This window comes from Plasmodium inui, assembly GCF_000524495.1.
Source record: "Plasmodium inui San Antonio 1 unplaced genomic scaffold supercont1.14, whole genome shotgun sequence".
Lineage (NCBI taxonomy): Eukaryota > Apicomplexa > Aconoidasida > Haemosporida > Plasmodiidae > Plasmodium > Plasmodium inui.
In genome coordinates this window covers 193,592-208,616 of record NW_008481848.1, presented here as the reverse complement: position 1 = coordinate 208,616, position 15,025 = coordinate 193,592, and the positions used below count along the sequence as shown (strand labels likewise).

Sequence of the window (15,025 nt, the reverse complement as noted above, 5' to 3'; positions counted from 1 at the left end):
TTTTACGTGACGAGCGAGGTCGATTTTTTCTTTTTTTTTCAAGCACGACATGAACGTAAAACTGGAACGCATTTTTAATCCTTTGGTGTGCACGACGCGGAAGTTTGGGGAAGGAGCAATGGGGGAGGGCGGGTCCCCTCAAACAACAAGTGGGGTTAAGAAGTTATTTCTTTTATTTCCCCCCCTTTTGTGTTACATTGTTCAAAAGGACTAGCCATCTGCATGTACAAAGGTACTTCCTATTTTTGCATTATGGAGGGTTCCCAGAGAAATATCGTGTGACATGTCATTGGGGTGTGTGTGTGTGGTGTCTATACCGCGCGTCAGCAGCCACTGCAATGTTCATCCCTTAGGCATTCCCCCTTCACTGGGGAAAAACAACACGGCAAAGAGGGTGGGAAACTGGTGAAAGTTGGCGCTACGATTCGCTTACCTAAAGAACACGAAAGGTGACCGGGGCTGGGACCGCGACTGCCGCTTTACGAGAGTGACCCTCCCCATTAGGACGTCCCCTCTATGCATTTGCGACATTTGAAGGGACCCCCACATCCTGTCCGACCGCCTACTTTCAAAACTGCGATCATCTTTGGCATACACGATGCACATGAGCAGATTTCCTACGCGAACAAAATTGAGGGCACGTTTCGCATTTTTTTTTTTTTTTTTTTTGTTGTGGGCAACTTTTCTCTTCCACGTGCATAGCACCAAACAATTCCTTTGCCATGAAGCGGAAAAGGTTCGCCTAATTTTGTGGCCGCCTGTCCGTGTCCCTTACTCCGTGCCCATGTAGCCACCTCATCAAGAACCGAAAACAAAGGGGGGAGAGCACCATTAGGGAGAGGAAATTTCCCCAATCTGTCGCAACGAAGGATCCATACAACATATATGTATGTATGTAGTATGTATGTATTTATGTATTTTTTTATTTTTTTTTCTTCTTTTGGTCCATCGTATTGGCATGCAAAAGTGAAGATAAAATGCTATGTTCGCTCCCCCCCTGTGAGTAAATTTTTTTTTTCCTTTTAAATCGCATTTGAATGGAAAATCGAGCAGCGTGGAGACAGAAAATAAAAGAGGGATTGTTACCTCAATTGATGTATGAGCAAGGTGCCGACATGGAGAAAGCGCTTCGAGGAGATATGATATATAGAGTATAATCTTTATTTTTCCTCCATCATTCTGCATCTAAGGCACGTTAGCAAAACAGGAACAGAAGTTAACCATGGCAACCCCCAAAGGTTTAGCTTCAACAAAATGTGGGCGATGTCGTCCGAACGACCACCTTTGTCCATGTAAAAATGTCAACTGGCCCATGCGCATCGTAGAGGCAAATTGCGAAATGTCCATTTTGCTACTTCACTTTCCCATTTAGGACGGAAAAAGTCGGATAAAGAGAAAATCGATGAATCATTCTCGGAGAACAAGTAAGGAGACCCAACATGAGGGGAAAGCATCCGTGGAAGAAACGACGCTGCGCGGTAGCAACAGTGACGGTGGTATCCGCAACACTAATTTAGGCGGTCACCCCAGGGACCATGCTTATTTTACACCCGAGAGGGAAATCCCAACTGGAGTTCGCGGCCAATACTGCTCTGCGAACGATTTTTAACGTTTTCCGTCCACCCCCACCATCTGTGTAGGGACTCGCCGAAGAAGTCGAGGAATACCCTGCAGGAGGACAAGGCATTGAAAATGCGCGCGTGCTTGTCCTGCCGCCTGCTGCGCACGGAAGCGGAGGTGAGCACCAGCGCGAGGAAGCGGCGTGATGCCGCGTTGGGTAGATGGCTCAGTGGCTCGTCACATATTCAGCGATATGTCGTCTCCAACCCCACTGCGACACGGCCATTTCTTCACCGCCGCTTCTTCTCCACCCCGTTCTCAGTTCTACCAGAACGGCTGTAGCAACTGCAAATTCCTCCAGATGGCCGGAGACCGGCATCGTATCCACGACTGCACGACGGACAACTTCAATGGATTCATGGCGATAACCACCCCGACGAAGTCTTGGATGGCCCAATACAACGACCTGAGCAAATACGCTCCAGGCTTTTACGCCTTGCAGGTGGTGGGAGAGCTGCCCGAATCGATAAGAGATTTGAAGTCGAACTATTAGGAGGTGTCTAGCCATAAGGTGGGATACGATATATTTCTTCCTTTGCCGTCTGGCTTCTTCATTTTTTAGTGACCCCCCTGGAGACGTGGCGACAGCGTAGCAGTTTAGTCACGCGAAGGGGGGGTAATTTGAACCGCTTCTCTTTGAAAGTGCCATTTTGAAAGCATTCCAGTGGTGGAAGGCTTTTCACCCCGCGGGGTGGGGAATCCATAACGGGGACAGACCCTCCGTTTAAAAGTGTCTGATGAGCTGTTCGTTCAGTTAGGAGAAGGAAAAGGTACGGTTGGTTCGGAGAAGGCCAAAAAAAGAGAAATGCACATACGACGTGAATGCTAAGTAAAGAGAAGTACATACGACGTGTCAACATCGTGGGGACAAAAAAGGACAGACAAAAAAAAAAAAAAAAATCCCCAACACAGTGGCTGTCCAGCTACCCCTTCCTCCTGGAGAGTCGCCACGCATTGGGTTCCTCATAATAATTATGCAGCGGCTCGATCTTCTCGCGCAGCTTAATTTTGGAGATCTTCTTCTCATCAGCAGGGATGAACAAATTGGGCGCCAGCTGAATCAGCCACTGCGGTTGGATAATGGTGCAGTCTCGAATGTACTCCTTGTTTGTTAGGACTAACTCGTGGTATACAACAAACAGGGGGTTCTTGTTAAACAGACTGGACGAGGGGTGGATAAAGACTTGCTGGTTTGTTAGAAGCGTAGTATACCCCTGCTGAGCGTCCCTTTTACAGACATGACTGAAGTATCCAGAGCAGATACTTTTGCATATACTTGCATACTTAGCGGAGTCATTTCTGCTTCGATTCTTTTGTACCTCATAATTATACCTCTCGAATATTGACAGAATCTGTTTCCGCACATCTTGAGACCTTTTCAATGCCCTTGAATGGATAAAATTCTCATGGCACCAATAATTGGAATAGTTATTTTCTCTCCACTTATTGTATATATTAAGATAGGTTATTAAATCTCCTTGTGGCATTAAAAATTTATTTTTCTTTTTATCTGCCAAAAGGGCTTTATTCTGAGGGCGATAAAAAATGTTCTGTACACTCAGCATACTAACTATGGTGACAACATCATCTGCACAGTTAAAATTTATCGACGTTAATAATATCTTGGACAAGTTAGGTTCCATTGGAAAATTCGACATCTTCTTTCCTAGCTTTGTTAAATACCCGTTATCATCCAGAGCTCCCAGGTAGTATAGATTTTCCAGAGAATGGATAAGGGTATCCACTGATGGGGAATCCATAAAATCAAAGTGAAGGAAATCGTTTACTCCTAGTGCTTTTAGAAGCAGTACTGTACTACCGAGATTTATTCTCTGTATTTCTGGGATACTCGTTTCTGCCATTTCATTTTTATATGCTTCTTCTGTGTAGAGACGGTAACATTTGCCTGGACCTGTTCTGCCTGCTCGACCTGCCCTCTGCTTAGCATTCGCTTTGGAAATGGGCGCGACCACTAAGCTATCCATATCTCTCTTCGAGTCATATTTCCTAATTTTACAGAATCCTGGGTCGATGACGAAGAAAATTCCGTCTATAGTTAAACTCGCTTCTGCTATGTTGGTCGCCAGGACACACTTTCTGCATCCCTGTGGGGCCGGGTCGAATATAACACTTTGCATCTCCGATGGCAGGGATGAATAAATCGGCAGAATGATCAGCGGCGGGGGGGACATACTCTCCAGCTTCTTCATTCGCTCATGCAGGATTTCACACGCCGTGTTGATTTCGTCCTGACCCGTTAGGAAAACCAGGATGTCCCCCGGGTGCTCGTTCAGGTGGATGTTAAGCACGGTGATGAGGCAGGCCTCCACGTAGTCGCTTTCGGGTTCCTTCGAGTGCAGAATCTGACAGGGGGGGGGAAGCGGCCACAAGCATGGATAAGCGGTCACAAGCAGGGATAAGCGATCACAAGCAGGGATAAGCGGCTATGTGCATGTCTAATAGCCTACACGCATGGCTGATCCGTTGGCGTGCCCCGTGGCGGTACCTCCACTGGAAAGATCTTCCCCGGGATGGTGAAAATGGGCGAGTTGAAGAAGTAGGTGGAAAATTTCTCCGCATCCAGTGTGGCGGACGTCACGATTAGCTTGAAGTCGGGCCGCCTCTTCACGACGTCCTGCGGGGGGGAAGCGTACAAGCAGTCAGCGGTTAGCGGCGTACAATGAGTCAACCGTTGGCGGCGTATAAGGAATGAACCGCTAGCGGCGTACACATAATAATGCACCTACATACATGCAGACATCGCATGCGTGTCGCGCAACTGGCAGCGGCTCTGCGGAAAGCCCCCCACTAACGCGTCGACTCCTTGGCGAGTTACAATGTTCCCCCGTCCATTCTGCAAATAATTTAAATGACCATTTTAAACATGCCGTGGGACGGGGAATGTTCTCTTTTTTTTTTTTTTTTTTTGTAAGCCCTATACCTGTCAACGTTTTTTTAATTTTTACGAAGCGTTGTCATTAGCAGGCTCAGCGCACAGTGGCTTCCTTTAGCCGAAATGGCTGTGAAGGCACATTTTATGGCCAGGCCCTGGGCGGACGACAACGAAGGGGAGTGAAGGGGAAGGGAAAAAGAAAAGAAAAAAAAAAGAAATTCAGCTTACCTTCAAAAGACAGAAGAGGATATCCGTTGAGATGGTCCGCTCATGGGCTTCATCAAGCTGCGGGAGGAACGGTTGGACATGGGGTGAATTACGTAAATTGGAAATTTCTTCACAAGGTATATTTGGTGAGCGGCATAGCCATGGTGTGTTCCCTCACAAATTGCGGTTGGCTTCGCTCTCCTGCTCTTCTTCTTCTTCTTCCTCCCCCTCTGGGCTACTTACTATGATGAAGGAATACTTGGAGAGCATCGTATCGCTGAGGGTCTCCCGAAGGAGCATACCATCGGTGAGATACTTTATAATGGTGTCATTCGAAGTGCAGTCGTCAAAACGGATGGAGTAACCAACCTCCTGACCTAGAATGCATCCAAACTCTTCGCTCACTCGTTTGGCAATGGACATTGCAGCAACTCTTCTCGGCTGTGTACATCCAACGATACCCCTCTCCGTGTAGTTGGCTTCGTGTAAGTATTGAGGAATCTGGGTTGTCTTCCCACTTCCCGTTTCTCCAATGACAATGAGGACATTATTCTTAGCAATCGCTTTCATCAGGTCCTTTTTCAAATGATAGATTGGAAGCTTTGCCCTCTGCTCATTTACAGGCATAGGGTTTTTAACCCCAATGGAGATATTATTGTGTAGGTAATTTTTTCTCCATTCAGGGAGGTCATAATTCTTGCCAATATTTTTTAATGCCTCTGCTATGGTTCTTTCTCCCAACTCAGGTTTTGGATCCTCCCATGGTCTACTAATATCTTTTGGGATGCTATCATAGATAGCGTTCTGTTCATTCTGTTTCTGTTCCTTCCTCTCCTTGGCCAAAGCAGAGGTGGTCGTTATAGCCCTTGCTAGAGACCCTTCTGCATTAACGATGACTTGTATAGGGGACAGTTTCGCCCCAGCTTTTGTCGTCTGTCCTTTCAAAAACGCTGGCTCCCTTTCGTTCACCTCAATTTCAATTATTTCCTCTTCGTCTTCAATTTTCTCATCATGTCGTAGATTTTTATATTCTCTTTTTAACTGCTCATCATAGATGATTCCACCTTTTATTAGCTGCTGGATTTCCCACTTGGAGTAATCGCTTTGCATTTTTATCACACTTTCATATTTCATTGTATCCTTTGGATCTTCCTTAAAAACATCTGAATTGTGTTTCTTCAACTCTTTGTAGTCTTCATGCAGATCGTCAAATATGGATATCACATTTTTGTCTTTTTCTTTTCCTCTTCTGGTGGGTGCACTTCCCCCATCGCCATCGTCTTCCTCGTCACTCACGAGATTCTTTCCTGTTTTTTGATCTACCTCTGACATGTTTAAGTTTATTTTTTCTCCGAATATTGCCTTCACCTTTACCTTCACTTTCATTCCCTTTTGGAATTTTTCATTCATGTTGACTACTCTCTTGCGGTTTGGCAAGATGTCCGTGCAGTGCACCAGCCCTTCTTTGTATCCCCCCGGCTCGGTTCGGAACGAGACGAAAATGCCGAAGTCCATGATTTTGCTCACCGTTCCAGTGAAGATGTTGTTTACCCGTAGCGCGCGCGCCTCCGCCCCATCGAGCCGCCTTCTTTTGCGGTGCCCTTCGCGGCTGTGGTCGCCCCTATGTCGATGGCGCTCTATTTCCCGGCTGTGGCTTCTATCCGGGTGGCGCTCTCTATGTCGATGGTGGTCTCCTTCCCGGCTGTTGCTTCTATCTCTATGGCGGCCCCTATCCCGGTGGCGGTCCCCATGTCGGTTCTTATCCTGGATATGGCTTCCATCTGGGCTGTGGCTTCCATCCCGATGGCGCTTCCCATCCCGATGGCGCCCCCCCCCTGTGGCCGTGTCGCTACCCCCCTCCGCGCCGCTCCCCTCGGACAGCCTCGTTAGCTGCTCATCGTTCTTGATGGTCAAGCAGTGGAATCTTTTCATCTTCTCATTTTTCTTCTCAATCATTTTAATTTCCAGCCTCTTCTCCTTGTCCATTCCATCCTGTTCTTCCTCCTCGGCATCATCTCTACCCGTTTCCTTCCTCCCGGATGCCTTTCCTGAGGAGTCCCCACCGGGGAGCTTAATAATATCATACAGGTACTTCAGCACAGAATGCTCAATTTCTCCTCCATTTTCAAACACCTCTTTACAGAACTCTTCTAACGATTGGGCTTTTTTACATAAGTAAATTAAATATTCTGCTAAGTTGTCATCCTCCACCCCGAGACTTTTGTAGAGCTCCGCATTCACCTTCTGTATGAGATTAATTTTGCTGAGGCACTCCATGGCCGCTTGGGTGGTTTCCCATTTGTAGAGTTGCTAGTAACAAGTTTGTGTTTTTCTTCCCCACCACTGTTTGTTCTTCGCGTTGGGGGGGGTCACCTATATGGGGGCGTACGTTTGGTTTTGCTTCCCTACGTTTGCTTCCGCCTTTAAGGCAAACGATGCGGACTCCCCCCTTTGGCTTATCCCCAGCAGGGCACCTTTTTATTATCATCCCCTGGGCCGAATAAACAAAATCGCGCTGAAAAAAAAAAAAAAAAAAAGGGAACACACAAGTGTGTGTCGCACGACACAGTTACGTAGGCTGGCATACAATATCTATGCATGTGTTGTATATATGTTGATGCCCTCCAGGTGGCAAGTCTGCGCGGATGAAGCCACCACGACAGAAAGGGTGTACATCTCGTGCTTCTCCCCTTGTCGAGGCTTTCTCTACTCAGACGGGTGTTCCAAAGGGTCCGCCGAACGCTCCGGTGCAGGTGCTCAGAACTTAAAGGGCTTCTTCACACTGAAGGGATTGTTTATATTGTCGTAATCTACGCCGGAATACTGGCGCGGGGAAAACATCCCGGAAGGCATGTTCGGCATGTTCTGGCCTTGTAACCCAGCGAAGTTAGGGGGGCTCTGTTGGAATGATGGCGAGCCGGAATAGGAGTACTGCCTTGACATTTGCGGGAAAAAGTTTGGATTCAAATTATTCTGCATGGGTGGACTCATCCCAGGCATCATCCCTGGAGGCATACCTCGAGTCATACCTGAAGCCATCCCAGGGGGCATCGGCATACCCATACCAGGAGGCATGTTTCTAAACCCAGGGAAGCCATTATGATTTATCCCTCCGTATTGGTTTAAATTCGTTTTATTAAATTGTAAAAAATTAGGGACCGGGGGTCCCCCCATGACTCCGGTGCCCATGGGGGCACCCATCTCGGAGCCTTTCCCGAAAGGCATAAGATTAGTATAGCTGGCACTCCTAGACATCATCATATTGGCTTGCCCATCGAATAGCGGTTGGTACAGATTCTTGGCGTTCATGGCGTTCTTGTTCTGTAGAGTCATTTGATCCAAGTGGGACTTCTTTTGTGAGTTTTTATTGAACAAATCCAGCATAAGGAGAAAAACAAAACATAAACCGTACACCCCCGTGGTAATCATAAAGATATAAAAGCAGTACGAGCATTTGGGGAAAGGATACTGTTGAGCTTTAGTCACTAGATTCCAAGAGAGGTCTGTCTCGTAATACCAGTAGGTCCCTATACCTCCGTTAATTATAAAAGATAACATGAAACAAGCCATCGAAATGAGAATACTTTTGGAGAAAAGTATATTCCATCCAATGCAAAGAATGATCAGAGTACAAGACAAAACGATGCCACACAGGAGAATCAACGAAATGAAAGAGATCCTCTCGTAGGCTTCTATACGTCTGATAATGGCGTCTCGACATGCCTCCTGACATGCTGATGTCCACAGGGATAAACTTCCAGCCGACTCGCTGTTCCGCCCGACCTGAATTCCTTCACTCCCTTTGCTTCGCATATTCTGTACCCTCTGAGTCCATGTCTCCACATGCTTGTCGTCATAAATCACTTTGTACAATCCGTAGTAAGTATAATCTACGTACAGCGAGTGCTCGCTCCCTCTAAACATGTATTTATACTCAATCGGTTCTGCTTCCCTCCAGGTTGTCATTATGGTCGTCAGGATTTGCGGCAGTACACTGATGAAGCCGATGGCCATAATTATGTGCAGCGCCCGAAGCGTGTTCTTTGATAGCGGCGGGACCGCCTTCTTCGTCTTGCGCGCGCGCCCCATCCCGTCTGGCCGAGAGGGGCTACAGACGAGTGACAGACACACTGCAGACACGCTACAGACGACTTACAGACGCGTTGCAGACACGCTGCACTGTAACGCTGCGGAGGCGAAGCCGAGTCTGCGTTGCACATGGCGCACGTGGAGCTCTCCAACCGGGGGTGGCTTCTCCTACGGCATGCGCGCCGCTTCTGGACAGCCACCACCTATAAAGCGTCGCATACAAAAAAAAAATAAAAGTTGCACAACACGCCAACTGTGTCAAATAGAAACCTTCGCGGGTTAAAAAAAAAAAGAACCGAATGGTCGCACAAGTACAGTGTGCACAAATGAGCGGTGCGCCAATCCTTTGCGCAAGTCTACAAACACACTCGTCGCATTTTAAATTTCGGTTTTGCGCGGACGTGTTTTTCGTTCCTCTCCGCGAAAGGCAGACAGGGCTAAATCTGCGCACAAGGGGGAGATGGCGAAAACGCAAAAAAAAAAAAATGTGTAAAAAAAAAAAAAAAAACACCAAAAAGGATGGCAAAGAAGAACAAAAAAAAAAAAGAGAAAAAAAGGAAAATTACCCCTTTACCTCTGTGAACAGATAAATCGCCTTGTTAACACTTTCCACGTTTTTTCACGAAGGGGCCAATTTTAAATGCATGCCACAGCATATTTGGTGTTGTCCTTCACGGAGTTGTTGCGCTCGCGGTTGTCTTTCACGCGGTTTTTACTCCTGCGGTTGTCCTTTTCACAGCTTCCTTTTTTTCTCCCCGGCGCAGTTGGGCACATATGTGTACCCAGGCGATACTTCCCAACTGCGCATGCAGTAAAAAGACGAAGCATTCTTCACTTCCTTCACTTTTCACTTTCATTTTTTTTGGGGACACATGCACGTATAGGTGTGTAAAAATATTTCTCATTTGTGGTCAGCCCAACTGAGTTTTTTTTTTTTAAAAAGGCTTAAAGCGGTATGTTTTTTCCTCCCGGGGTCTTTTCTCCCCTTCAATGCATGCGCATGTGTGTCCAGTTGCAAGGGGCAAAAAAAGAGGAAGCAAAATGATCAGGCAAAATGGTCACACAGATGAATATACAAATGGCGGCACAAATGGAAGTCCTGGGAAAAGGGAGTCGCTTAACCTCCTGCCCGCCGCGCGGAGTTCCAACATCTGAGCTCCTGAGGGAGACACATGAATGGGTACTCCGCGTAGGCCCCCTCGGGGGGAGGACAAATTTCCTCGGAGGGATTCACACTTGCTGGACCATTTTTCACAAAAAAATTAAAAAATCTGGAAAGAGTGGAAAATGTGGAAGCTGGAATAGCTGGAACCACAGCAACATCAGAAAGGTGATGGGCAAAAATCCCCACTGGGTCTCTGCCCTCGTAGTTGGCTCAGAAGTCAACGCCCCTGCGCCTGGCCAGTATGGACTGCACCCTCTCTCTGGCGCTCTTAAAAGCTGACTTGCTGCCACAGGGGGCGCCACCATGGCCGCTGTTACCGGTGTTACCGCCATTTCCGCCATTTCCGCCATGACCACCGATTCCGTTTCCATTGTTACCGCTGCTGCTGGCGTTGTTGGAGCTCCACTTTTTTTTCTTTCGCTTCCATATGTCCTCCTCAATCTCATAAGACAAGTCAAACTTGGCGTTGTTGTAGTAGCAATTTTTGTACTTCCTGTTTTGCTCACCCGTGTAGGCAAAATCGGGGAAGATTATTTCGTCTCTGCCCTCCGCCACGATAAACGTCTCCTCTTTGATCACGTCAAATGGTTTGTGGCTGTTCGCATGGCTATGGTAATTGGATGCCCCGTTCTTTCCACCATGCTGGTAGTAACAGTTGGGTGTACCGACATAATCCTTCCCCTTGTTCTTCGCGTAATACTCACTTGTTTCAAGGCGAGTCGTTGGCAGAGCGGCACCATCGGAGGGGGACGCATGAGCCAAGTAGTCCTCCTCAGGCACTTTGTTGCTCACTGAGGGGTGATATGGCGAGCTGCCAACATTGTAAGTGCGATTGCTGTAGTTCCTTATTTTATGCGTCTTATGTGTATTCATTCTTTTGGCTCCATTTTTATCGTTCTGATATGACCCGTGCACCCCAGCACCCTTATGTTGGTTTGCACCGCACGCATTATCCACACTGGGTTTGACCTGAGCGCGAAATTCGCCTCCGTTATTCGCACAGGATGACTTGAAGTCATTTTTTTCATAACTAGGTGCAATATTTCCGTTATGGTCCTCTCGTATGCGAGCACAAGAGGGGAAAGAAGGGATATTTCCATTTGGTGATTCCGATTTATAATCTGGTGTTATGCTGGCGTCACGAGAGACATTTTCTTTCCTCTTCATCATCCCGCTGTGCATCGAAAGGGAGTGAATTTTCAAAGGATTAGTGTCGCTGTTCGTTGGGTCGCCAACGTGTGCACTGTCCACGCGAGGGAAACTGCCACCAACCCCAACTCTATCGGCACTACTATCCATGCTACTGTCTGCTCCCCCGGTAGACGCGTGACGACTTTTTCGGCCTACATCTTCGTCCGCCTCGTTATTAGCACTGTCGCTGTGATTGCCCCGGTCGAGTCCATCACCAGGGTTGGCGGCCGAGTTGGAAGTAGTTGTCACGGCAGTCACAGGTGCTGTAACTGCTGCACCTTTACCACCACCGTCGCTCAAATACCCCAGGGATCCCCCCCTAATCCTAATTTTTGTCGGCTCGTTGTCGTAGTAAATGTTCTTGTTAGCACCCTTCACCGGTGCAAAATGTACCTTGTGTTTGTTCTCATAATTGTTATTTCTACGTGACCAGGTCATAATATTTTTTTTACTTTTTTTTTTTGAAGACTTTTTGGCTAGCTGATGATGGTCATTACGTGAAACGATAAAATTATTTCCCCCGCCCATTTTATTGAACTGCGAAATATTGTTTTGCTCATTCTTCCCATGCCCTTTCTTACTGTTACCGCTATAAGTGGCGGAGCTGTACGTATGCTTATTCCCTTTGCCACTTCTGTATTCGTTTGTCTCCTCATTATATTTGCAATTTCCATCAATGTGCATCGTCGCAATGGTGTTGTCAGAGAGGTTTCCATCGTTGCTGTTTATGACGTTGGAGTAGTAACTGGAGCTCCACTCTGCGCTGTACTTAACATATCTGATGTTGGACTTGGGGCCATTTTTTCCTTTGGGTTTGTCTCGACTTAGCTTGGCCAAACTGCTGTCGCTTCCCTTCTTCTTGCTTATGTAGTACCTTTCTACGTTCTTGGACTTGGCCTTCCTGTTCGTGCTGTTGCTATTGACTATGCCATTGACATTGCCATTGAGATTGCCACTCACAATACCATTGCCAATGCTGCTACCGACTCCAACGCCATTCCCACTCTTTTTGGAGTTCCTCATTATGTCGCTTCTCCTGTTGGGACTCCAAACATGAGCACTTCTACCAGTGGTACTTCTTCCATTGCCACTCCTGGCATTTCCGCCCTTGTTTTTATTCTTCTTCCCATTCACACCCAAACTGCTAATAAAAATGCGCTTGCCATTCTTCTTCCTCAAGCCGTACCAAATGTCACAGGGATTTTCACACATATTAAATTCAACGTGATTCTTCCTATTGACGTACACCTTGGTCGATTCATCACTAAATAGGGAGCTACTATCGTCGATGGTTTTATATGTTTCGATCTGATTGGAATTTTCTCGGTTCCCGTTACTCGTCCCCTTGGTATCATCATCGTAGTTGCCACTTCGAGGAGCCACTCCGTCTCCGCATGCGTCGCGGCATCCGTTTAGGGGGATTTCCAGATCCTCGCATCGGTTCCCTTCTATGTCATTTTGTCCGATAATTTCGTTCATGGGGGGATCACCACTGGGGTGTTTTATCTGATCTGCACTTTGGGGGCGACCGGGGGGGATGTTCTCGGGGGCGCCAAGGTAGCCCCCCCACTGACCGCCTGGCTCACCACCTGCTATTTTCCCGCTCACTCTGTCGCTGACTCTCCCGCGTATTTTCCTGCCAGCCTTCCGGCCAGCTTTCCCGCCTGCCCTTGCGCTCCTCTCGGCCCTCTTCTCCCGCTTCTCCTCCTCCTTTTTCTGCTCAATCCTTTTCTTCACGTAGATGAGGAAGTTCTGGTTGTCATTATCCTTGTCCTCTCCGCTCTCGTCACTGAGAATTTGGTTTCTCTTATTCAGATCGTCGAGCAGTTCTTTGGTGAGTCTCACTCCCTCCCCGTGGCTGCTGCTGCAGTTCTTATTGTTATTGCTATTGTTACTGTTAGGACTGCTCTCGTGGAGGGCGCGCCTATCACCTTTGCCATGATCGCCCTGGTTGTGCGCCTGCTTCGTGGGGTTCCCCTGGCCTCCGTTAAGGGCAACCCCCTGAATAGGCCCACTATTCCCATTGGAGCTTCTCACATGGTGCCCCAATTTGTTATTCATCTCTATGTTCGTACCCCCTGGAGATGAACCTATGAGCAAGCCTTCCTTGGACTTATCTGCAGTACCTCTTCCACTCTGTTGCGGAAGGTTCCCTTTTTTTTTTAAGTCCCGTTGGGAGTAGCTATTACCAATTTTGTCATTTTCCAGGAAGTGGCTGTTTTCCTTCTCACCCGCTTTTTTCTTTTTATGGTGAAAGAATGCAACATTCGAATGGTATGCTTTTTTGGATCTCTTCCCACTTACATGTTTGTCATTTTTCCACTCATGTGATTTTATTTTGTCACTTTTGTTTGGCTTTAAATCTTCATAAAAAATGCTAATTGTGTTGCTGTTTGACGTTACGCTCTGGTAGTAACTGGTGTGGTTACTCTGGCTGTTCTCCATTGTCCGTTGGGTACGTCTAATGGGAGAACCTACACGTGAGTACATGCGGGGGAGGGTGCAAGTGAGTAAGCCAACGTCTCGGTTCAACAGGGATTGGTAGTGCACTCATCGGGGAAGGAGCCTTTTAATGGATACAACAGAACATGTATGTGGGTGACCACATGGGGTGACAACATGTGATAAGACGGTAATCAGCAGCATTGATCAGCAGAGTCGAAGGTACACTCCTTTTTCTCTTTCTTCATGGAAGGGTGGGTGTGTGTCTGGTTCAGGGTTTAAGGTTCTGGCGCGGCAAAATGGGTGTGACCCACGTGTCTGCCGGGGAAGTATGCCTTACTGGGGTGATCTTCACTCGGAGTGTACCATTTAACCCATTGTGCTGATGTGATTGGGCAGTCGTGCAGAGCGTACAGAGGGAGGAAGTCTCTCTTTAGCACAACGGACGGTCTTTCACATGTATCGTTTTTTTTTTTTTTTTTTTTTATTTTATTTTATTTTATTTATTTATTCATTTATTTTTCCTCTTTATTACCAATTCGGCCGAGCAACCTCAATGGAAGGATCGCCAACCCTGCGACGCACATGCAGCTAAGAGGAAATCTAGATGTGCTACTCTGCCTCGCGTATGGTTAAATAATCACCGGTTTGTATTTCCCCACCCCAGGGGTAGATAAATTTACAGTAAGAACAGATCTACGGGGGAGGGCTGGCTGAAGCTTGAGTCCCCTCCCTCTTCTGGTTCTCGGTGCGCAACTTTGTGTGGTGTTCTCTTCAGGTGCGTCTTGGGGAGGTGAGCATCAATGAAGTTTTGGGGATCCGTTTTGGAGTGCCTCTTACGTGATCCGTTTTGTAGGGCCTCTTTCGTGAGCTTTTTTTCCCCCTTTGAAATTCCCCTACGTAGGCTCTACACGTCCGTTGCTTCCAAAAAAGGGTAACCCTTCCAACGATGGGCAATTCGACTAGGTAGGGGTATAGGTGTACGCCTGCGGCGGTCGCACTCAGGTAGTGCTATTCTTGTGCTCGTCTTGGCTAATTGGGAGAGTAACCAAACGGGATAGCAGCTGAAAACTGAAGACACCCAATGTTCCTTTGTGTGAAGAACCTCTGGACAAGAATATGCAAATGTGTATATAATGCACTCGCGTTGCCAACAAATGGGTCCCCCTTTTTCTTTGCTTCGATAATCAAAAAAGAAAAAAAAAACGGTGCCTTCAAATGGCCCGCCTGTCGTACAGCAAATATATATTATTTATCCGATCCTTTTAGGGGTTCAGTTCTGCCCACCCACCACCAAATGAAAAAAAAAAACAAAAAGGTGCTTGTATTGTACGTCGGGAAATTCAGAAAAATAATTCCTAATCATTTCAGTAGATGCCCCTTAATTGCGTTTTTTTTTTTTTTTTTTTTTTTTTTTT

At 47.1% G+C, this 15,025-nt stretch overlaps 4 protein-coding genes across 4 annotated transcripts; 1 reads left to right on the top strand and 3 right to left on the bottom strand.

The window, feature by feature from the left end:
- Window positions 1-49: 49 nt before the first annotated feature.
- C922_03380 (hypothetical protein) lies at window positions 50-2,113 on the top strand (the record flags this gene model as incomplete). The annotated part of the gene is made up of 4 exons (XM_008818972.1): window positions 50-149; window positions 1,373-1,424; window positions 1,641-1,737; window positions 1,883-2,113. 4 exons carry the CDS (start codon window positions 50-52, stop codon window positions 2,111-2,113), a joined length of 480 nt encoding a protein of 159 aa, XP_008817194.1.
- Window positions 2,114-2,543: 430 nt separating this feature from the next.
- C922_03379 (adenosinetriphosphatase) lies at window positions 2,544-6,997 on the bottom strand (the record flags this gene model as incomplete). The annotated part of the gene is made up of 4 exons (XM_008818971.1): window positions 2,544-3,983; window positions 4,127-4,255; window positions 4,742-4,798; window positions 4,964-6,997. The coding sequence occupies 4 exons, from the start codon at window positions 6,995-6,997 to the stop codon at window positions 2,544-2,546; spliced, it is 3,660 nt and encodes a 1,219-aa protein (XP_008817193.1).
- A 480-nt stretch (window positions 6,998-7,477) lies between these two features.
- Window positions 7,478-8,809, bottom strand: C922_03378 (hypothetical protein; the record flags this gene model as incomplete). Its single annotated transcript, XM_008818970.1, has 1 exon — window positions 7,478-8,809. One exon carries the CDS (start codon window positions 8,807-8,809, stop codon window positions 7,478-7,480), a length of 1,332 nt encoding a protein of 443 aa, XP_008817192.1.
- A 1,375-nt stretch (window positions 8,810-10,184) lies between these two features.
- Window positions 10,185-13,610, bottom strand: C922_03377 (hypothetical protein; the record flags this gene model as incomplete). The annotated part of the gene is made up of 1 exon (XM_008818969.1): window positions 10,185-13,610. One exon carries the CDS (start codon window positions 13,608-13,610, stop codon window positions 10,185-10,187), a length of 3,426 nt encoding a protein of 1,141 aa, XP_008817191.1.
- Window positions 13,611-15,025: the final 1,415 nt, after the last annotated feature.